At 48.4% G+C, this 23,606-nt stretch overlaps 1 protein-coding gene and 1 long non-coding RNA gene across 2 annotated transcripts in view; one reads left to right on the top strand and one right to left on the bottom strand.

The window, feature by feature from the left end:
- The window catches only part of CTNNBL1 (catenin beta like 1), a 170,546-nt gene extending 147,329 nt beyond the window's left edge, over window positions 1-23,217 (bottom strand). The window contains exon 1 of the mRNA XM_070051853.1: window positions 22,960-23,217. Within this exon, the coding sequence (XP_069907954.1) occupies window positions 22,960-22,989 (30 nt within the window). The 5' untranslated portion in view covers window positions 22,990-23,217. The remainder of the gene's footprint in view (window positions 1-22,959) is intronic.
- LOC138844306 (uncharacterized) lies at window positions 2,086-6,088 on the top strand. The gene is made up of 2 exons (XR_011379916.1): window positions 2,086-2,833; window positions 2,937-6,088. It is a non-coding gene; the product is annotated as an uncharacterized lncRNA (long non-coding RNA).
- Window positions 23,218-23,606: the final 389 nt, after the last annotated feature.

Here is a 23,606-nt window from a genome sequence, read left to right on the forward strand (position 1 = left end):
TGTACTCCACACCAAGAAAGACGGTATGGACCCAGCGCTGTGGCATAGCAGGTGAGGCTGCCACCTGCAGTGCCAACATCCCCCATAGGTGCCGGTTCAAGCCTCGGCTGCTCCACGTCCAATCCAGCTCTCTGCTATGGCCTGGGAAAGCAGTGGAAGATGGCCAGGGACCTTGGGCCCCTGCACCTGCATGAGAGACCCAGAAGAAGCTCCTGGCTCCTGGCTTCAGATTAGCCCAGCACCAGCCATTGCAGCCATTTGGGGAGTGAATCAGCAGATGGAATAACTCTCTCCCTCTGCTTCTCTGTAACTCTGTCTTTCAAATAAATAAATAAATGTTTAAAAACAAAGAAAAAGAAAGAAGAGGCAAGAAAAAAGATGCCTCGGGGAGGCAGTAACCTGAATATAGAGAGACCTAGAAGAGACCGCCTTCAATCAGCCAATCACTGACCCACTGCTTCCTTCATTCAGTCCGCACCCTTCCTTCCTTCGGGTGAGAGCGGGCACTGATCCGGTCACTGCCCCTGAGGAACACACAGCCCAGTGAGGAAAAAGGCTTGCAACCAAGGCACTCCGGTGGGGGGGAAGTGCAGGGGGGAAGCTGACAGCCAACCGAAGCCCGCCAGTGGGGGCAGCACGCCCCTGCATCCTCTCCCTAGGGTCTTCCCTTCCTTGGCTGCTTCAGCCACTGGAGCCCCTTCCCGGAGGAAGATGCTACATCCCCTCCCTGCTGTCTTTGGCCAAGCCCCGACACCCCCTGGGCGTCTCTTCCCCATCTGCAGAACGGGAGTGAGGATGGACTGGCATGAACAAGAGGTTCTGGAGTGGGGTTTCTGCCAGACTAGAGAAAGGCTCTAAGGCCTGGCTCTCGGGGGCTTCGCACCTGGTAGTCCCCAGCCCTTGGCACAGGGAGGAGCTCACATGGACTCTATTTCATTAAAAGTGTGAACCATTCCGTGCCCCTCAGTGACCTGCTTGTCACCTCAAGTGAGGAGCACCCTGGCCCTGTCCGAGACCCTCTTTTCCCACGAACACAGAGACAAGCTGGCAACTCAAGGGCGAATGTGCCAGCAATGCAAGCCACACTGCACTCCTGGCTGTACACTCGCCTTCCAACACCACCCCGTGAGGCTCAAGGTCAGCCCCTGAGCAAAACGACCAGCACTAAACTGGGTTAGCAGCAAAGTGCCTCTGCCTCTCACAAAGGGAGCCATGGCTAAAAACTGCTCTTTCTGAAGTCAGACTTCCTCTGCCTGTTGCTGACAGGCACAACTCGAACGGGGAGCCCGAGAGCAGACAGCCAACCAGGCTCCGTCCTGACGACAGACAGCTGACTAGTCTCCACACTGCTCTGATGGTGGCTTCAAGCACGCGGAGGAGGGGGGAGGGGAATTACTAATTTAAACAAAATGTTTAATCTTCTAATTACGGGAAAGGCTCAGAAGGACGGGAAGTGATTTGCAGTCTTCATTATGGAATCCCCACGTGACCATGGCACAAGTCATGCCAGCTAGAGGCAGATGCCATCTCTTTTCCCCCACTGGGCCCTCCATGCCCTTGTAAGTTCTGTGGGTCTATGTGGATAGAAGAACTCTTCAGCAAGGGGGGCGGGGGAGAGGAAGAAGAATCAGAATCCTTGTCTCCCCAAGTTCATTATGTTGAGTGAGGTGCAAGGGGCCCGGGGGAAGCCGGGGAGACAATCTCCAGGGCAGGCTGAGCAGCCGAGCCCTGTGACACTCTGAAGCTGGGAGACGTGGCCGGCTCAGGTGGTGCGTAAGCAGGTCTTTGCATTTGCTGAAAAGCGCTGTCAGCAGCAGCGGGAGCTGCATGGGGAGTGAGGGGTGCTGCCCGCCGACGGCACCTCTGCAAGGAAGCAATCTGCTCCTCTGCAGATGGGTTTGCATCACAGCTAATTTGTGTTCCCTCTGCCCACTCGGATCTCCGTGTGCTAACTCAGGAGAAAAGGACCCTGCCGACCAACTGACAAGTCTGATGGCACAACTCACCAGAGAGCCAGCAGACACAGCACAGGCAGGCAATTACTCCCCGGCGTGAGAGGCAGCTCTTTTTAAGTTTGCCTTTTTTTTTTTTTTAATTTTTGAAGCAAAAGGTAGCCATTCACAGCGCCCGCTAACACTTACACAATTGGCAGGGACTTCTGCCCCTAAGCCAATTGTGAAAGATGTCCTGGAAGCAGGCAGAGATGGCTGTGCCCCCTTAATTACCCACTGTAATAGAAAACCAGACACGCAGAGGACGGCCACAGCAGACCTGGGCAAATCAGCAGTGAGATGCAATCACCAGCCCAGACCATCTGCAGCTGTTTTGCAGAAGCGCATCAAGCTGACAGGTTCCAAAGCTCCCTCCAGGTTCGCAGGCGCTGGAGGTCACTTGCATTGTCCTGGGGTCCCCCAGGGCCCTGTTTTCTTCCTTCTCGCCAGGCCAGGGTGCTCAACACGAGGCACGGTGCCCGTAGCTTCCGAGCCAAGCCTGGCGCTAGGAGAGAGCTGCTTCTTGACTAAGCCAGGACACAGATTAAATGTTTAGAACTGGGAGAGTCTGAAAACAAGCGAGGCGGGAAGGTAATCATCCCGGGAAGAGCACGGTTTCCGCCATAGCTCTCTGCAGGTGAATCCCACTCAACAGAGGAGCCAGCCGGACTGCTCCCAGTGTCCACCTCCCTTCTGGTCACCCCACAGCTTAAACCCTCATGGCTTCCTAGACTGGAAATACGTTAAGGTCCTCCTCACACCCTCATCTCCCAGCGGATCGCTCTGTCCTTATCTCAACCACCTCTCCTCCACAGAGCTCCAAGCTTCCTGACTCCGGCAGGGTAAGTTCGGTCCCACCGCAGGGCTCCCATGTGGGTTTTCTACCTCCGCCTACGCTGTTATTCCCACAGCTCTTCAAGTGACTGGATTTTTCTCATTATTCAGATCTCAGCCCAAATGTCACCTCCTCCCAGAGGCCTTCTAGAAACGTCTGAAGTAAATAACCACGGCTCCTCCATCACTCTTACTACTATGGCCCATGTTTCCCTTCATTCCCTACTTGAGATGATATTGTTTAGGTGCACTTATTATTTGCACCCACTTTTCTTGTATATTGTCTGTCTTGCCTCCCTTGCTGTAAGTTCCCTTAGGGTGGGGACTGTGGCTGACTTCCTGCATTGCTCTGGTCCCAGGATCTAGTATGAGGCCTTACATTTACCAGGCATTTAATAAGTATGCGCAGAAGGGTTAAAGAATGACAGGTTCAATGTGGATCACTAATCCAAATGAAATTCACTAACTCTCAGAAGTCAGAACTGGCTCACAGCCTGCCTGACTTGTGAGCACATGTCACAAAGCCCTAGGAACAATGGTAAACTACAAACTAGTTCTCTGTCAACCCCTGTGAACGACTAGGAGCCAACAGCAAAGGGAGACTAGCGAAGTTACAAAACTGGAAATTCTGCAAGCCTCTCGGGTAGGATTTTCCCAAGCTGCCCTTTCACAAAAGGATCAGGAACACCAGTGGGCTGGGGCAAAGGTTGGCTCTGGATGGTCCAGCGAGGGCAGGCTGCACCATAGGAGGTACACTAGGTAAGGCTGCTTCAGTCCGAGCTATCCAGGGTCCTTCATAATGGCAGGTCAGCAGTCAGAAGCCAGAGAGCACAGATACACAAGTCCAAAACTGGTGTGTGTTGGGAGGAAGCAGGGAAAGAAGATAGTATGAGAGAGAGAAGAGAGAGAGAAAGCCAAGAAATCAAGCACAAGATAGGAACTGGGCACAGTCATAAACAGATCAAGCATACAGGCTCTCAGGTGATTGCAACAATCTAGATTTCATGGGCTGCTGGGTGTGTGAATTTGGATGTAAGGTTGGCCAATGAACAGAATCAAAGCAGACAGGAAAATGGCTCCCATCCAGAAAGATAAGCAACCAGAAGGAAAGGACGCTCCACGAAAGGCCAGGGTAAGCCCCTCTTTCTGAGTGCTGGTTTCTCCTGAAATACTCAAGACTGGAGGCAGCAGTGCTCTGGTGTTCTCCAGCCCCAAGACGGCGGGGATGGGGGAAGAGATGCTACTCAGCATCCACAGACAAGTCATGCTCTTGTGCCTTCTTCTCTTGTCTTACGGGCTTCGGCATCTAGAAGAGCACTCAAGTTGTACAGTTCATCCACAGATGACCAAGAATACGAACACTTTATTTATCCAACAACCTCAACTCTTCATGATACCATTTTAGAAAGGCAGAAATAAAAACAAAGGTTCAGGCGTTAGATATAATTCTATCAAACAATAACACTAAGGAGTAACAGCTGCTGACACCGTGGAGAGGCATGAAAAACTGTAAAACTGGGGCGTAACAACTCAATATCCCAACATTCTGTGGTGCAGGAGTAAAAGCAAATCCAGGCGCAATTAACACATACGCAGGATGAGGATCCTCTCAGACCATGGTTTGACCTACTGAGAAAGGCAAACAAGCGTAGGTTTCAGAAGTATCTCCATACAAAATGATGAAAAGCAGAAGGCTTGCACGTGAAGAGGAGGCAGGACCATGGACAATGCACTGCTCTCAACCCCTTTTTGTCACCAATTTGCTGGGATCCTGAGGCAAGTTCCCTTCCTTCCCTGGGTTCGGTATCAAAATTCCTACCACACCTTCTTTTAATTCCAATTTCTCTTCCCCGTCAGAAAAAAAGAGCAGGTAAGAAGAAATCACCTCTAGGTTCTTTCTTGTCCTAGCAACCCTTGCCCTCCTTAAAGGCTTCGGTTATCTGGGAACTCTGTTTATGAGCAACACCACATTTTCCAGGGACACCAGATGAATGAGTTAGCACAATCCAATATAACCTGTACCACCTGCTTAAAAAAGGAGCCGCATTATGGGCTGCTGTCCGCTACAACCGCCAGGTAATCAATGGTAACGTCCTTCTCTTGTCCTGCTTTATCGCTGAGTGTCCACGTTCTGTTGATTTGCTGGCGCTTCTCCCTTCCCTTGCCCCACATTTACTCCTGGCCAGAGCCTCCACTCCACCTTTCAGCTTCTCTGTAAGTAATTAGGTAGCCTTGAAATGCTCCAAAGCTTCCCTCGCTGGAAATCTGCACAGCTATTAGCTGTTCCAATGGAAGCATGAATGATCAGGGAGGCTGGGGAATTACAACAAGGTGAGAAACTCGTAACAATTCTTTTTCTTTTTTTTTTTTTTAATCCAAAGCTGCAAAGAAAATAGTATTCCACCATTATAAACCAACAAAGGACTGATGTGCTGCAAGGCTTAAGTCTATCAAAGGTCCCAAAAGAAATTTTAAACTCAGATGCTCTTAACTGGGCAGAGGAGGTTCAAATTTAAAAAATCACTGACTCTCAAGTTAATGAATATTATGAATAATACCAAGCAAACTGCTGAGTAACCAATCACTTTTTGGAGAGAAGCAGCGTGACACTCAGCTTGGTTTCAGAGCCATCCAAGTTTGGTCAAGCAACTTTAGACACCGCTAGGTAGTTAGCTGAAGAGAAGGCCAAGGAGCCAAGGTAGATAATCTGTTTATGAGCAACTGATCACCTAAAATGAGTTAAGAGATGGAAATGCACTGTGGGAGTCTCTCTGGATATCTCACTGAACTCCAGGGTGAGGATAATCTGGTCTGTATTCCCTGGAGTCCTACAGTTTAGGCTGACTCACTTTTCAGATCATCCAATCTTGAAACTCTCTGGGGAAAAATGGTTTTGAACAATTCAACTGAAAGACTAAAGAGTCAGGGGCCAGCACAGTGCTGCAGTGGGTTAATCCTCCACCTGCAGCACTGGCATCCCATATGGGCACCGGTTCTAGTCCAGCTGCTCCTCTTCCAATTCAGCTCTCTGCTATGACCTGGGAAAGCAGAAGACGGCCCAGCTGCTTGGGCCCCTGCACCCACGTGGGAGACCCAGAAGAAGCTCCTGGGTCCTGGCTTCGAATCGGTGCAGCTCTGACCATTGTGGCCATCTGAGGAGTGAACCAACGGATGGAAGACCTTTCTCTCTCTGTATCTACCTCTCATTGTCTATAACTCTACCTCTCAGATAAATAAAAAATCTTAAAAAAAAAAAAAAAAAAGACTAAAGAGTCAAATGGCTGGGACCGGCGGTAAAGCCGCCACCTGCAGTACTGTCATCCCATATAGATACCAGTTCGAGTCCTAGCCCAAGTCCTTGGACCCCTGCACCCATATGGGAGACCTGGAAGAAGCTCCTGGCTCCTGGCTTCGGATCAGCCCAGCTCCGGCTATGGATACTATTTGGGGAGTGAACTAGCAGATGGAAGACCTCTCAACCTCTTGACCTCTCTGTAACTCTTTCAAATAAAATAAATAAATCTTAAAAAAAAAAAAAAAGTGTCAAATGGCTATCCTTGGAGAAGGTGAGAGCAGTTTCAGAATGCCTGCTACAACCTTCTCCTACTTCCAATTTCTCTACAGCTGTAGGAGACTCCTACAAAGCCAAGCATTTTCTTTAGGACACGCAGGGAAAAAGAGGGGAGAGCTCTGCAACGAGACTCCCAGCCCTGGAAGAAAGGAACACTGAGGTGTGTTGACAGCACTAAGAGGCCTGGGGGGAAGAATTACGGTGCTGAAGACATAATTCCAGGTATCAGTGACTGCTACCTGCACGGGGAGGGCCGTGCTAACCTACTGAGAACACGTCTCTACCGCGGCATGTGGGCACGGCAAACCGTTCTCATTTCATTTCCAGTCTTCTAAACCTTTATCTCCAAGGGACCAACGACCTTGGGAACATTGAGGCAGCTCTGTAGAACTCAAGAAAAAAAAATTTTTTTTTGCTATGGTGTGCGTGCTATTTGTAACAACATCAATACTAAAGATGAACAGGTAACAGTTGCTGGCTAGTTGCCATGTGTCAGGCACTATACTACTTAGCACTACCCACACTGCCTCATGTAATCCTGTTTTGAAAAAAGATAATAAAGTGGAGATATTTTTAAAGGTGGTGAGGCAGAGATAGACACTGTTATACAATCTCCATGTTAAAGATGAAAACCTGAGGCTTAAAGAAGTTAATTAACTGACCCAAGGTCACCCAGCCAGCAAGTAGCAGAGCTGGGATTCAAACGCAGGCAGTCTAACCCACAGTTCATGTTCAGCCACTACACTAAACATTAAAAGACACCTAACAGGCACACTTAGAAGGGCACAAGCTTTGAACTATTTTCTCCAACCGTGCTGACAAGCTATTTTGAACCACCCACACTATCCAACACAGTCATTTTTATACAGGAACATCTCTCTATTGTATTAAACCTTATAAATGCAATCTCCCGGTTTAAACAACGATACCTAATGAGAGACTGCAGAAAGGGATGGCTCTTGCTCAAGTCACGTCCAGAATCACGGAGGCCACTCAACAAGACCTATCTCCAAGGAAGCTGAAAGAGGCTTGACTGGAGAAAAGCGTTTCTGTTGGCTCTACAGGAAGCAAACCCACCAGTAAGGGGTCTACAACCTACCTGACACAGCCTTCAGACTCTACCCTCAAGTGTGGTCGCGGGAATAGAAAGGGATGGGGAGAACACTCTGCCCCTCCTCTGCAAAGTGTTTCCCAACTCCGCCCCCCACCCCCACCCCAGAGCTGCTCGTGCCTTGAGCCATCACCTCTGTTTGCGCCTCCGTAACAGCCCTGACACCCTGAACCTGGACTTCAAATCTGTGGAATGCCTCCCTCAGAATGCAAACTCCGTGGGCAAGAACTGGGACAGAATCATCTGCATATTCTAACACCTTGACTCCTGGGCAAGGAGCTGGCCTGTTCACGAGCTTGCACAGCGATCCATGAAGGAAAGAACCTGTCTTTCATCTCTGAGCCTTTCATCTTTGAGCAATAGCTCCAAGGCTTCTGTCAGGACTGCTGAACAGCTGCAACACTCCTGACTGAAATGCAAAGTTGGCCATCGGGGTGGGGAGGACAATAACATGCTACCAGAACATCTGGCCAGAGTGTTCCTTTGTCACAGAAACAAAGATGCGGAAAGGGGAGGAGTTCTAAAGGCCAAGGTACCAGGTTACAGAGTCCAATTCCAGAAGGACCAAGATTACAGAGATCCATGAAAATCTTTGGCAAAAGGGGGCACCTGGCAGCCTTCAACAACATAGATTTTAGACACTCTATAGAAGAAATGGCCAATACCCCAGAGAGGAATGATGGGTCAGCGTTTAGCCCAGCAGTTACGACTCCAGTTAAGACCCCACATTCCGTGCTGGAGCACCTAGGTTCAGTCCTGACTCCAGCTTCCTGGTAACGCAGACTTTGAGAGGCAGAGCTGACAGCCCAAGTCACTGGGTTTCTTCCACTCACATAGGAGACATTGCAACCTGGGGCATTTGGAGAGTAAGCCAGCAAGTAGAACTCACTCTCTGTCTCTCTGCCTCTCAAATAAATATAAAAAAAATTTTTTTAAAGGAAAGACTAAGGAAATGTGACAATTAAATGAAATGTGAGATCCCAGATAGGATCCTGGAATAGAAAATAGACCATTAGTAAAAATGCTGGAGGCAAGGTAGTCATTTTCACATGGAAATTAAGTGTGCGGTTTAGTTACTAGTATAATGTGAATGTTAATTTCTTGTCTTGATCATTAGACTATCGTTACATGAGGATAAGATGTTACCTTTAGGGGAAGCTGGACTTGGAGTAGAGTATATGGAAACTACTATCTTTGTAAGTTTTCTCTAACATTAAGATTAATTCAGAATAAAAAGTTAGAAGAAAAAACAACGAATGTAGCTTTTATGAAGAAAGTAGCAAGATATGATGGTAAGGAAGGAGGAAATGATTCAGAAGCGGAAGTCTGCCATAAAACCTGGAGACACGGGCCGGCAAGCTAACAAGGTAGCAGAGTGGGGCGGAGGCTTTTCAAGAGGACAGCTGGCCAGCGCTTCCCGGAAGGCATGCACTGGCTCTCTCTCTCAGTCCCTCAACAGTGGCCAGTGGCCCCAGCTGAGATGTTCTGCTCTGCGCGTGCTGGTCCCCACCTCCAGATTCACAGTCTGATCAGAAGCGGGTGCAAGGGAGCACATGAGTCTGAGGCATCTTGTGGGTGTGAGAAGGACAAGCCAGAGAAAAGGCAGAAATGAGAAGGCAGCAAAGGGAGGAAATGAACTTGAGAAAACTGCCCAGGGGGTTAACAGAGAAAACACCATGACATGGGAATATCGACTAGAAGAGCCCCGTGTCCACTGTTGAGAGACACACACCAAACAAGTCACTTCAAGAAGCACTAATATAAACTGCCATGCAAAAAGAGCTGGGAAACGACATCACGTTTTGGGTAATAGTCTTAGGACTGGGGTAAGACGAAGCCACCAGAGATGAAAGATAATAGTTGGCACAAGTGTTCAGGCTTTCAATGTTTCTTACGTATTCACAGCCATAAACACACAGAAAAATTCAATTACAAACCACACACAACTACTACGTTAAGAGAAAGAGGCAAATCACAAGAAATACAAATGATAAACACAAAAAGGAAAAATGCATATTAAAGTTAACTTTAAACTAGCATTTAATATAACTCCTATAATGGAAAAAACTACATTACAACAACTAGTACTATCAAGATTGCATAAAGACTCAATACACACTGCCAGTAGCACAATAAACTGACAAAGGTTAACTCCATTTTGCACCGTGCCTTGCTTGACATATATGGTGGCATCTGAGTTGGCGCCATCACCTCCTGCCACGCCCTGTCCATCTACTCAAGGCTCTGAACACTTCCGAGATTTGACTCTAATCCTCAACTTGCTTTGTCACCCACAGAATTCTGATTCATTCATCAAAGATGAGATTCCAATGTCAGCTCCCTTTTCTTCCAAGACCAAACCAAATCCATACCCATCAATACATCTCTTCTCCACGCAGATCCAATCATTCCTCCCATTATGTTCCCACAATATTATTTACATAGCAAATCGTTTAAATCCCTGTCTTGTTCCTTAGGTTGTACAACTTGCTTAGGGCTGAGGATCATGTCTTAACAACTTTAGCACATGCGATCCTTAGCACAGGAGATAGCACAAGGTCATTACTAACGACAGACAGTAGGGTAAAAAGTGCCAAAGTGAACAAAGAAGTTCACTACAATATTATCTCCAAGAACAAAAACCTAGAAACCACCTAAATATCCAATTACAGAGGAGTGATTTAAGGAAAAATAGAAAAAAGTATGCAAATATTAAAAATAAAATGAAGGCCATGTAGAAACTTCAAAAATATTTCTGGCAGTGCTAAGTTGAAAACACACAACACAGGGCAAGCAATTGGCCTGTAGTTAAGCCACCAGTGGGGACAGCTGCATCCCATATTGGAGTGCCTGGGTCCAGGTCCCAGCTCCGCCTCTGATTCCAGCTTCCTGCTAATGCACACTCTGGGAGGCCATTGGTAATGGCTCAAGTAGGTGGGGCTCTAGCACCCATGTGGGAGACCTGGATTGAGGAGGTTGGAAGCATTTGGGGAGTGAACCAGCAGGTAGGAGCCGCCTGTCTGTCTCTGCCTCTCAAATAAATAATGTTTTTTTAAATCACAGAACAGCATATATACAGTGGTTATGACCATACAAAATGCATAGACTGTAAGACTATATTGGAACAGGGATGGGGTGCAGCTGAATACAGGAGAAAAAACCTTGAAGGTTCTCTAGCACAGGAGGACAGCTATGGTTAACAATAATTAATTCTTTCACAATAGCTAGTAGAGAGAATTTTGAATGTTCCCAACACAAAGAAATGATGAATGTTTCCTGTGACAGATATGCCAATTATCCTGATTTGATCATTACACAGTGTATATGTATATTATGTTATACGGTACTCTATAAACACATAAAACTAATTATGTATCAATTAAAAATTTTAAAAACATGAAAAAATATCTATTGGGTTAGGATAGTAGCTTTCCTCTTCTCAAATACTTTCTTTAATACCATTTCTATCATGTTATTATCATTAAAAATCTTTTTATTCCAAAAGAAGGAAGAGAAGGGAAAAGAGCCTGGTCAGAAATTCCTATAAGCCCCTACGATCCCAGGAAATGCTATAGTACCACTGGCAGGGGACAAGGAGAGGGGGTGCCTGCAGTATTGCCAAAACCAAGGGTCCCTGACCCCAATCTGCCTCCAAGAGAAAACCTTTCCCAGCGAAAAAGCAAGTCATTCCCTCTGAGCCGAGCTGCACTAAATGTGAATTCTTTATGCCCAAATTTCAGAGGCAAGAGCTTGTCCCAGACATCTGCGGAATGAGTATTAATGAGAGCGCCCCGGAGTTCACATGGGCGCCTCTGCAGCAGAGACTGCCGCCCAGGAGCTGCTGGGTGCACTTCCTGAGGAGACGGCTGTGCCTGAAGGCGTCAGAAAAGCACATTTCCATATTGGGAACATAACCAGTTTCTTCTCTAAGACTTTTCCCGCCACCTCCTGTCCACATTGCCATTCTCCTGTCTCCTCTAATGAATACTTAACATATGTCAAGGCTACAAGGCCCACACTTGGGCGTTTGGTGCCTAACACTATTACTAGAAGAACCAATCTCAGCAGAAAATTGGAATCTTCCCATCAAGTTGCCCCAAAAATGAAATTAGTAAGCACCAAAAAAAAAAAAAAAAAAAAAAAAGTTAACTGTTTAGGGACTTCTTCTTCCTTGTTCACCATGGTCTCTAAATATCAGGAATGGACAGAACCACAAGTCTTAGAGCCCATTTTACACGTGATTAACAAAAAAGACACAGACTTGTCCTGAGTCACTCAGATAAGCACTGATAAAGGTGGGATTAAAACCCAAATCTCCCAGCCTTTCAGCCCTGATTCATTCCACTACATCAAGCTTTTCTTTTCTCCCCCAAATGCCATGCAATCGCAGGAGCCCTTGGCCTAAGTAATTAGAACCACTGCGTTTCTGAGCTGGAAGGGAACTCAGAGTCTTACCTAATCCCCTCATTAGGCATGTGAGGAAACTGAGGCCCAGGAAGATTAAGTGATTTGCTCTCAGCATCTTGAATGGCAGGGAAAAAGTATAACTTAAGCCCAAAGAATCTGCAGACCAATGCTCAGGAGATGAAAGGGCCGTCTCAGCTGGGGACCACTGTAAAAGGAACGCAGATCTTTCGGACTGGGAATTTTAAAACAGTTCCAGGACTAGCAGCTCAGGGTCACCTGGGATCCAGGCAGGAATGCAAACCACAGCCCCCAGGGGAGCCAGGGGTAGGTCTCAAAGCAGACAGCTTTCTTCCCTTAGGTTCCTAAGTAGAGAACTTCAGGGGTCATCTTGGGTCCACTCTGTGAAATGAAGCCTACAATCAACTGCTCTTCAGAATGACAACGCCTCAATATGCATACCACACTTTAATTTTAAGGTTTTTAAAATCAGAAAACAAAACGCAAAGCTGCCTTCAGGGCTCCCATGTGCTCCAGCTCTGGCTCGGCACCTCCCTGGCTGTTCCACTTGGGGCAGGTAACTTGACCCCATTCTCTTGAGTTTCCTTTTCCATAAAATAAGCACGCCACTTAGCTCTGAGGGCAAGCTGGGAATTAAATGTCATAACTATTCCAAAAGCACTTTAGCTCGGCATCTGGCACACAGTGAGAAGACAGCCCAGTGATCGGGAGCTGCAGCTGCGAAATAAGATGAGCTAAGAACCCTGGCTTTGCTGCTATCCAGCTAGGCTGCATGCCTTAAAGGAGGCCCATTTTTGTACCTCAGTCTCCACTTGGGTAAAAGAAGGTTTAGAAACAGTACCTCCCTCACAGGGTTGTTAGAAGGATTCAGACAGAATCACCGCCTGCGACACCAATATCCCACATGCGAGCACCAGGTTGCTCCACTTCCGATCCAGCTCCCTGCTAACAGTCACCTGGCAAGGCAGTGGAATATGGCCCAAGTGCTTGGGCTCCTGCCTTCCATGTGGGAGACGGAGGTGGAGTCTGGCCTCCTGGCTTCAGCCTGGCCCAGCCCTGGCTGTTAAGAGCCATTTGGGGAGTGAACCAGCAGATGGAAGATCTCAGAATCTCTCTATTACTCTGCCTTCCAAATAAAATAAATAAATCTTTTTTTTAAAAAATGCATCCTTCATGTTTATAAAATATCACTGTTTTCAAAGAGCTTTTGCATCTATAAACTCCTGACTTTCCACAAGGGGAAGGGTACGTTTGATTGATTGTGGAATAGATTCCAGCCTGTACCATCTTCTAGACCAGGAGGAGCAGACACAGAGCTTACAGAAAGGAAACTATAGGGGCCAGTGCTGTGGCACAGCGGGTTAAAGCCCTGGCACCCCATATGAGCCCCGGTTCTAGTCCCAGCTGCTCCTCTTCCAATCCAGCTCTCTGCTATGGCCTGGGATAGCAGTAGAAGATGGCCCAAGTCCTTGGGCCCCTGTACCTACGTGGGAGACCTGGAAGAAGCTCCTGGCTCCTGGCTTCAGATAGGCCCAGCTCCGGCCGTTGTGGCCATCTGGGGAGTGAACCAGCAGATGGAAGACCTCTCTGTCTGTCTCTACCTCTCTCTGTGACTTTGTCTTTCAAATAAATAAAATAAATCTTAAAAAAATTAAAAAACAGAAGGGAAATCATAAATAGTGCACATGTGGCTTCCACTCAGCCACTCCCTCGGCCTACCACCTCAGGTAAACCCCTTCATCAGCTGGAGCTCACCTTTCCTCTGCAGACAAGCGGGCTGCATGCAGTCATCCACATCTCTCAAAACAAAATTCCAACTCCTCCTCTTGGCCACGAGGAGGGCCTGTGTAGTCTGTCACTTCTGCCTGCGTCTCCTCCCGTCCCCCGCTCACTCATCAGCTCCCAGCTCCTTTCTGGTCCCTGACCAGGCTGTGCCAGCTCCACCTCCAGCCGCCGTACACACCTGCTGTGCCCTCCGCCTCTAGCACTTGGCCCCTTTTCCCATGACTGGGTCCTTCTCAACCTCTGTCCTTCCCCAACCACCTCATCTAAAGTAATAAACCTTTGTCCCTACTCCCAAGGGTGACTTTCCACAACAGCACTGTCCAACCAAAAAAAAAAAAAAAAAAAAAAAGAAATGCACCATGTTTGTAATTTTAAATTTTCTAGTAGTCATATATTACAAAACTTTTTTAAAGGTGACATTAATTTTAATGGTTTTTTTAAAGATTTATTTATTTGAAGGGCAGATAGAGAGAGGAAGAGAGAGAGAGAGAGAGAGTGTGCTTCGATTTACTGATTTACTCCCGAAATGACCACAACACCCACATCTGGGTCAGGCAAGGCCAGGAGCCAGGAACTCCATCCTGGTCTCCCGCATGGGTGACGGGGTCCAAATACTTGGAGCATCTTGCGCTGCTTTCCCAAGCACATGGGTAGGGAGCCAAATCGGAAGCAGAGCAGCGAGGACTTGAAACAGCGCTCCGATGTGGAATGGCAGCATCACAATAGATGGCACACAACAAACCTAATAATATTTTTCTTGTAACCCAATTACAATAAGGAATCAACACAAAACCTAAGATACTTCAAACTCATTTTTTCACACTAAACCCTTAAAATCCAGTGTGTATTTTACACATATAAAAAGAGCTCAATTCGGACTTGTCACATTCCAGGTGTCCCATAGTCAATGTGCATAGTGGGTACCACACCAAGCCCCGGCATGGTCCATCTGTAGCGTACTCTGCAGTAATTCCTTCACGGCTCTTCTCATGACCTGAGTGTCTTATCTGCTTACTTACTCATTATCTTATGACTCCCCCACCAGACTTGCCTTTCAGAAGAAAGCAAGAATGTAGGGCAGGCATTTGGCACAGTACTTAACAAGACACTTGACTCCACAACAACAAAACAAACAACCCAGTTAAGAGATGGGCAAAGGACTTAAACAGACATTTTTCCAAAGATGAAATCCAAATGGCCAACAGACACATGAAAAAATGCTCAGGATCACTGGGCATCAGGGAAATGCAAATCAAAACCACAGTGAGGTTTCACCTCACCCCAGTTAGAATGGCTTTCATACAGAAATCAACAAACAACAAATGCTGGCAGGGATGTGGGGAAAAAGGTACCCTAATCCACTATTGATGGGAATGTAAACTGGTATAGCCATTATGGAAGACAGTATGGAGATAACTCAAAAATCTGAACAGACCTACCATATGACCCAGCCATCCCATTCCTAGGAATTTGCCCAAGGGAAATTAAGTCAGTAAATAAAAGAGTTATCTGCACCCTCATGTTTATTGCAGTTCAATTAACAATAGCTAAGACATGGAACCAACCTAAATGCCCGTCAACCGAAGACTGGATAAAGAAATTATAGGAGGGGCTGGCGCTGCGGCAGGTAAAGCCGCCTGCAGTGCCGGGATCCCATATGGGCACCGATTCAAGTCCCGGCTGCTCCACTTCTAATCAAGCGCTCTGCTATGGCCTGGGAAAGCAATAGAAGAAGGCCCAAATCCTTGGACCCCTGCACCCGCATGGGAGACCTGGAAGAAGCTCCTGGCTCTGGATCAGCACAGCTCTGGCCATTGCGGCCAATTGGGGAATGAGCCAGCAGATGAGGAACATACACACACACACACACACACACTCACTCTCTCTCTCTCTCTCTCTCTCTCCTCTCTCTGTATAACTCTTTCAAATAAATAAATACCTCTTTAAAAAAAAAAATGAACGAACAGGAATCTGTCAGAAGCATTTAAAAAAAAGAAATTATGGGATATGTACACTATGGAATACTACACAGTGGTGAAAAAATGAAATCTGGTCATTTACAACAAAATGAATGAATCTGGAAAACACCTTACTTAGCGAAATAAGCCAGTCCCAATGGGACAAATACCATATGTTCTCCCTGATCTGTGAGAACTAATAGAGCACCTAAAACAAAATCTGTAGAGGTGAAATTGACACTTCGAGAAGGGATGACTTGAGCTGTTCTTATCTTGACTGTTGAGGAAAAGTTTCATTTTTTGGGGGGGGGGGGGTAGTTTCTTCATACTATTTGTTGAACTATTTTTATTTTTATTTTTTAATTCTTTACATAACAGTTAATAATATTGTATAAAGTCAATTGAAGATGGATCTCAGTAAAAAATAAAGAGTGGGAATAAGAGGGGGAGGAGGAAGTTTTATAACTGTAAAACTGTATAGGTCTGCATACATTCCTATGAACTTACTTCTAGGCGTACAGTTTAAAAATTTGTCATGATGGGGTCGGCGCCGTGGCTCACTTGGTTAATCCTCCGCCTGCGGCGCTGGCACCTCATGTGGGCACCAGGGTTCTAGTCTTGGTTGCTCCTCTTCCAGTCTAGCTTTCTGTTGTGGCCCGGGAGGGCCATGGAGGATGGCCCAAGTACTTGGGCACCTATACCCGCATGGGAGACCAGGAAGAGGTCCTGGCGCCTGGCTTCGGATCGGTGCAGCGCCGGCCATGGCAGCCATCTGGGGAGTGAACCAATGGAATTAAGACCTTTCTCTCTGTCTCTCTGTCTATAACTCTACTTGTCAAATAAATTAAAAAAAAAAAAAAAAAAACTTGTCATGGGACCTCAAATCCCATTAAGCTGGGTAGTAAAAATGCCATCTTAAGTGTTAAAGTGATCATATTAAGTATTTTTTTAAAGATTTATTTATTTATTTGAAAGTGAGAGTTACACAGAGAGGAGAGGCAGAGAGCAAGAGCGAGAGCGAGAGCGAGAGAGAGAGAGAGAGAGAGGTCTTCCATCCGATGCTTCACTCCCCAACTGGCCGCAACAGCCGGAGCTGTGCCAATCCAAAGCCAGGAGCCAGGAGCTTCCTCCAGGTCACCCATGTGATGAAGGGGCCCAAGGACTTGGGCCATCCTCCACTGCTTTCCCAGGCCACTTCAGAGAGCTGGATAGGAAGTGGAGCAGCCAGGACTAGAATCAGCGCCCATATGGGATGCTGGCGCTTCAGGCCAGGGTGTTAACCCACTGCACCACAGCACCGACCCCAGTGATCATATTAAGTATTAAAATGAGCATATAGATAGGATTATGTGCTAAAGTGATTATATAAATAGGATCAAGTGTCTGGTAATAATAATAGACAGAAGCAAAAAGGAGAGAATGTTCCAACATGGGAGGCAGTCCACACAGGAGACTCGAAGAATGACAATTGCTTTACATAACATTCTGAATTCAGAATCAACCCTTAAGGCTTCCTGCTCTAGCTGAAAAGCTATGAGAGCATTTCAGGCATGGAAAGCCAAGACACTGTGGCAAAAAACATTCTACGTGAAGGATCTCTGTGAGTGAGACCCTAGTGGAAATAAGATGCCATCAAAGAAGGATGTACTTTTCTCTAAAGGGAGGAGAGAACTTCCACTTTGCTTATGGCCTTGTCTAAATAGTGACAGAGTTTGTGGATTCAAAAGTCTTCCATAGCCTAGGCAGCTCACGTCAAGAGCCTCTGGTGATCACTAACGTCATACATAAGAGTGTTAATTGTTATATTAACAGGAGTCACTGTGCACTAACTCCCCATGCAAAACCTCTGTCCTCAATCAGTTGTATTATGAGTTAATTGTAAATCTAGTTCTCAGTTTGTGTGTGTGTGTGCACAAACTGTTGAAAGCTTTACTTAGTATAGAGTCAGTCTTCTGGAAGGAAAGAGGGAGGAGGAGGAGGGGTGAGAGTGTGGTTGGGAGGGCAGGCATGGTGGACAGGAAGAATAACTACATTCCTAAAGTTGTACTTATGAAATTTGTATTTTTAAAATAATTAATTAATTAATTTTTTAAGAAAAAGAAGTCACTTGGGATGCCCACATTCCAGAGTGCCTGGGTCTGAGTTCCCATTTCATTTCTAATTCCCACTTCCTGCTAACGTGCACCCTGGGAGGCAGCAGGGGATGGTTGAAGTACCTGGGCCCCTGACACCATGCGAGAGACCTAAATGGAGTTTCAGGCTCCTGGCTTCAGCCTGGCCCAGCCCTGGCTATTGTGGGTATTTGAGGAATGAACCACAGATGGAATATTTTTGCCTGTCTCGCTCCATCTCTCTGCCTTTCAAATAAAACGAAAATAATTTGTAAAAAGTTTTTGTTTTGAATCTTGTCTTATTCAGTGCTGTATACCCAGCACCTTGCACACAGCAGGTGTTCAACAACTATTTGTTTAGCAAGTGAATGAACTTCTCCTGGTATCAACATTCTATGTATGGGGGCTGGCATTGTGGCCCAGTGGGTTAAGCTACTGCTTGAGACACCAACATCCCATATCAGAGTGCTGGTTCAGGTCCCAGCTGCTCTGCTTCTGACCCAGCTCCCTGCTGGAGTACCTGGGAAAGCAGCAGATGACGGCCGAAGTGCTCCCACCCACACAAGAGACAGGAGGAATGACGGGCTCCTGGCTTCAGCCTGGATAAGCCCTGGCCATTGCAGCCACTTGAGGAGTAAAGCAGCAAATGGAAGATCTCTCTCTGTCTCTCTAACTCTGCCTTTCAAATAAGTAACTAAATCTTGTTAAAAAATTTATTCTGGGGCCAGCTGTGGCATTAAGCCATAGCCTGCAATGCCAGCATCACATATGGGAGTCAGTTCATGTCCTGGCTGTTCCATTTTTTTTTTTTTTTTTTTTTTTTGACAGGCAGAGTGGACAGTGAGAGAGAGAGAGAGAGAGACAGAGAGAAAGGTCTTCCTTTGCCGTTGGTTCACCCTCCAATGGCCGCTGCGGCTGGTGTGCTGCGGCCGGCGTACCGCGCTGATCCGATGGCAGGAGCCAGGTACTTCTCCTGGTCTCCCATGGGGTGCAGGGCCCAAGCACCTGGGCCATCCTCCATCGCACTCCCGGAACACAGCAGAGAGCTGGCCTGGGAGAGGGGCAACCGGGACAGAATCCGGCGCCCCGACCGGGACTAGAACTCGGTGTGCCGGCGCCGCAAGGCGGAGGATTAGCCTAGTGAGCCGCGGCACCGGCCTACACCGGATTATTTTCCAGCCCTTCCTGTCAGTTTCTGTCTGCCTCTCAGTGGGAAAACCCCCTTCTGGACCCTTCCTAGCTCCTCTAATAAGGACTCTGTCCTCAGTTTTAGACCCTGTGCATTTAACCTGCTTGTGAGATTTGTTTGCTCCAGGCAATAAAATTCTAGATGGTCATGCACATGAAAGCTCCAATGGAGACAGTTTCTGCGAGCTAGTGCCGCAGCCCCCTTACGCGGCCACCTTCTGCTGGAAGCCTGAGGTCCCTACTCCGCCCATGCTCAGCTGGAAGAACTCAGCTTCAGTCCTTGCCCAAGCCCCTGAAGGCAGCCAGGGTTTCCACAAGCAGAGGGAGGAAACCAGGGAGCCCAGGACTAGAAGCAGGCCAGACGAACTCCATCCCACAGCTCCTTGCCAGCACGTACACACGAAACAAACCAGGAGCGTCCTTTCTCTTTGGCAGCCAGGCATACGGACAGGACTCTCGCTTTCCTGTTTTCCCCTTTGTCCTCATGTTGGTCATCTTTCCACCACGGGCTATGTTTCTAATTTCTCCTTTTATCCTCATAATCATAGTGCTCCCACCCCTACCATGTATAATTAACATATTTCAAAAGGCCGTACAGGAGCGAATGACTGCTAGACCCCAAGTCATCACACAGGAACAACACAAGACTGCTCTTCTTCAATCAACCCGATCCAGAGTGTGGATACCCCGTCCTGCAACAACGCTCCGGATCAGCAGGAAGTAGCCAGAAAGAAACCAGCGCCCCCTCTCCTTATCTGTACTCAGAGTCAGGTCTGATGGAACAAGGACGAAGCCTCAGCCACGTTAGGTTCTCGTTACCCTTCCCTTCTTTCAAGAGACCACTTCAGTCTCACATCCTGTATTGCTCCCCACCCCATCCATCCCCTGCAAAGAACCAGTATGGAGCCGCTCACCCCCCCACTGCCCCCCCACCCTACCCCAGCCCACCTAAGATATAAAAAGCCCAGCCTTGGCCGGTGCCACAGCTCAATAGGCTAACCCTCCACCTGAGGCGCCGGCACACCGGGTTCTAGTCCTGGTTGGAGCACCGGATTCTGTCCAGCTCTCTGCTGTGGCCTGGGCGTGCAGTGGAGGATGGCCCAAGTCCTTGGGCCCTGCACCCGCATGGGAGACCAAGAGAAGCACCTGGCTCCTGGCTTCGGATAAGCATGGTGCGCCGGCCGCAGGGCACTGGCTGCAGCGGCCACTGGTGGGTGAACCAACGGAAAAAGGAAAACCTTCCTCTCTGTCTCTCTTTCTCACTGTACACTCTGCCTGTCCAAAAAAAAAAAAAAAAAAAAAAAAAAAAAAGCCCAGCCTGCTGTGGTCTGGGCCCTCTGCCACTTGTTCAGTCTGTGTGTACACTGGCAGTTGGTTGACCTCTGCGGATTTATTTTCTTTGAATAAATTCGGTCTAGTTGCGAGTTGGTACTCTGTCTCCTCTGTTCTGTACCCCTTTTTCTTACACGTGATGCCTTGTGTGAGGAGGCACCCATCTGCACCCTGTTTTCTTTTAATAACTTTTTTCAATTTTTGTTTTCTATTTATGTATTTGACAGGTAGAGTTATAGACAGTGAGAGAGAGAGAGAGACAGAGAGAAAGGTCTTCCTTCTGTTGGTTCACTCCCCAAATGGCCGCTACAGCCAGCGCTGCGCTGATCTGAAGCCAGGAGCCAGGTGCTTCTTCCCGGTCTCCCATGCAGGTGCAGGGGCCCAAGCACTTGGGCCATCCTCCACGGCCCTCCGGGGCCACAGCAGAAAGCTGGACTGGAAGAGGAGCAACCAGGACTAGAACCCGGGCCCCAACCGGGACAAGAACCCGGCGCCCATATGGGATGCCGGCACCGCAGGTGGAGGATTAACCAAGTGAGCCACGGGGCTGGCCCCACACCCTGTCTTCTTACACCAGCGCTCCCAAACAGGCACACCTCCTGCTGGAACCCTGAATGAACACTCATTCAACAACCCTCCTATTTCCTTCCTTCCTTCCTTCACAGTCTACTCAATTGTCTAAAAGAACTCTGAGTTACGCATACCCCCGCGTGCTCCACAAGTTCTTTCCCCAGACGTCTGGAACCCCCAGGGTGGCGTTTCCGTATATTGGCTAAGGCAGTGGCATGAAAATAATTAGCAATTTATTGAACATTTACACTTTGTCAAGCATTGGTCTACATTTCTCAACAGCAGCCCTATGAAAGGTACCGTCATCGGCCCCACTCACAGATGAGGAAAACAAGGAATAGAAAGGTTAAACAGTCTCTTCAAGGTTACAGCAGCCAGTTAGTGGCCAAATATTCCACACAACCTGGGGCTACAGACACATGGCTCTTAATCACTTATTCTTGACTGCAGAGCTGCCTACTGAAAATATGGCCAACAGTATATGGAACTTACTTTTTTAAATATTTATCTATTTATTTGAAAGTCAGAGTCACAGAAAGGCAAAGGCAGAGGGAGAGGGAAGGAAGGAGGGAGTGAGAGAGAAAGGTGTCTTCCATCCCTTGGTCCATTCCCCAAATGGCCCAACGGCCACGGTTGGCCAGGCCAAAGGCAGGAGGCAGGAGCTTCATCTGGGTCTCCCTGGGTCTCCCATGTGGGTATAGGCAGCTGGATAAGAAGTGGAGCAGCCAGGTCTCAAACTGGCGCCCTTATGGGATGCTGGACCTGCAGGCAGCAGCTTAACCTGCTACACCACAGCGCCGGCCCCGTGAAGTGGAACAACTGGGACTTGAACTGGTGCCCATAAGGGATGCCACAGCACTGCAGGCGGCAGCTTTACGCACTCTGCCAGAGCCAGCCCCTTAGAATTTTCTAGTGGCCACATTGAAAAGTCAGGTTAAAACACTGCCTGCCATGATGGCATCCCATACCACAGCACTCATTCCACTTCTGATCCAGCTCCCGGCTCATGCGCCTGGGAAGGCAGCAGAAGATGCCCAAGTACCTGGGTCCCTGCCGCCCCTGTAGCAGGATGGAGTTCCTGGCTTCTGGCTTCAGCCTGGCCCAGATGTAGCTTGTTGCTGCCATTTGGGGAGTGAACCAGCAGACAGAGATCTCTATCTCCCTCTCCCTCTCCCATTTTCATTCTGTTGCTCAGTCTTTCAAGTAAAAAATAAATACATCTTTTAGAAAGTCAACAGAAACAAGTAAAATTGGTTTTAAATGTATTTTATTTCACCCATTATCCAAAATAGGATCACTTAATCAATATGATCGATAATCAGTGTGGTTGCTAGACTCAGCGTGATCACAAAATCCTATAAAAACACTCCTTTTTTCTCGCTGAGTCTTCGGAACCCAGTGTGATCTCATACTCACAGTACCCCTCAGCTCTGACTGGCCACACGTCAGGGGTCGGGAGGGCGTGCGGCTACCGACCCCGGACGGGCAGGGCGGTTCTGCGGCCTCCCACGCGGAGCCTCTCAGGCAATCAGAGAAGCGATGAATCCCGAGGTTGAAGTCAGGATACCTGCGCTCCGACCCCGGCTCTCACCTGCTCAGGGACCTCGGCCCGGCCTCCCGTTTTCCCACAAGTACCCCAACAAGGGAGCCTTCCTGCTTCCCAGGGGCCCAGCCCAAGCTGGAATTACGAGCATCTCCCAGCAAGGGCGGCCAACTCGGGCACAGCTTTGCACGCTCAGCAGCTGACACAGACCTCAAACAACTCTACTAAGTAGCTGAAACCGTCTCCACTATGCAGATAAGAAAACTGAGGCTAGCGGCACAAACTCAACGACTCGGCGGTGGCGGCCGCTGGGAGAGGACGATGGGAACCAGACCTCTGGATGGGGTGCGAGTAGGCAAAGGGGCTCAGGCCCGGAGCAGGCATAGGAAGGGACTAGCGAAGTTTGCAGGAGTGAAGTGAGATGAGGTCAGAAGCGAGGGGGCCCGGAAGGAGATGAGACGAGGTGAGACCAAGGCACTCTGGCCCTGCGATCTCCGACCCGGTGAGGAGCAGTCTCCCGGTCTCCCCAGTCCCTCATACCTGGTAGCTCAGAAGTTCGCCCACGTCCATAGTTCCCCGTCCAGGCAACAGCCGATCCGCTCGTTCCCTCCACTCAAACCCACACCGCGGGCCGCTCGGCAGCGCTTCCAGCCACACTGCCGAAAAGCGCCCTGTGCCAGGCCCCGCAGAGCCAATAGGGTAAAAGTGCGTGCGGCAGGCGAGCAGCCACACTGCGGAAAAAGGCAGCGCTACCGTAAAGCGCGCCGCAGTGGTGACCGTACGGCTTCCGCCTGGAGCCTGAAAGGGGCGGGGAAGGGGGCGGAGACTTGGAGGAGGGAGGCGTGGGGAGAGAAGGGGCGGCGGGAGCCGGGATTTAATGCGCTCCCTCTCTGTGTAGGGCGGGGTGGTGTGGCCTCACGTGTGCTCTCACAAGCCCTGCGGTGGTCCAGGCGATTTCATCCAGGTAAGGAAACTGAGGCTCAGAACGGCATAGGCCAGCACCATGTTCCACGCAGCCACAGAGTAGCTATCGCGCGCTTGAAATCCAGCCAGAATGCACACGGGGTTTCCAAGACTTAGACTGATGACACGTCGAAATGTTCGGGCCAAATAAAATAGATGAGAAAATTAATCTCTCTCGTATCTTTTGACTCCTTCAACGTGGCTGCAAGATTTTTACATCTGTG

This window comes from Oryctolagus cuniculus, chromosome 11 (genome assembly GCF_964237555.1).
Source record: "Oryctolagus cuniculus chromosome 11, mOryCun1.1, whole genome shotgun sequence".
NCBI classification, from domain to species: Eukaryota; Metazoa; Chordata; class Mammalia; order Lagomorpha; family Leporidae; genus Oryctolagus; species Oryctolagus cuniculus.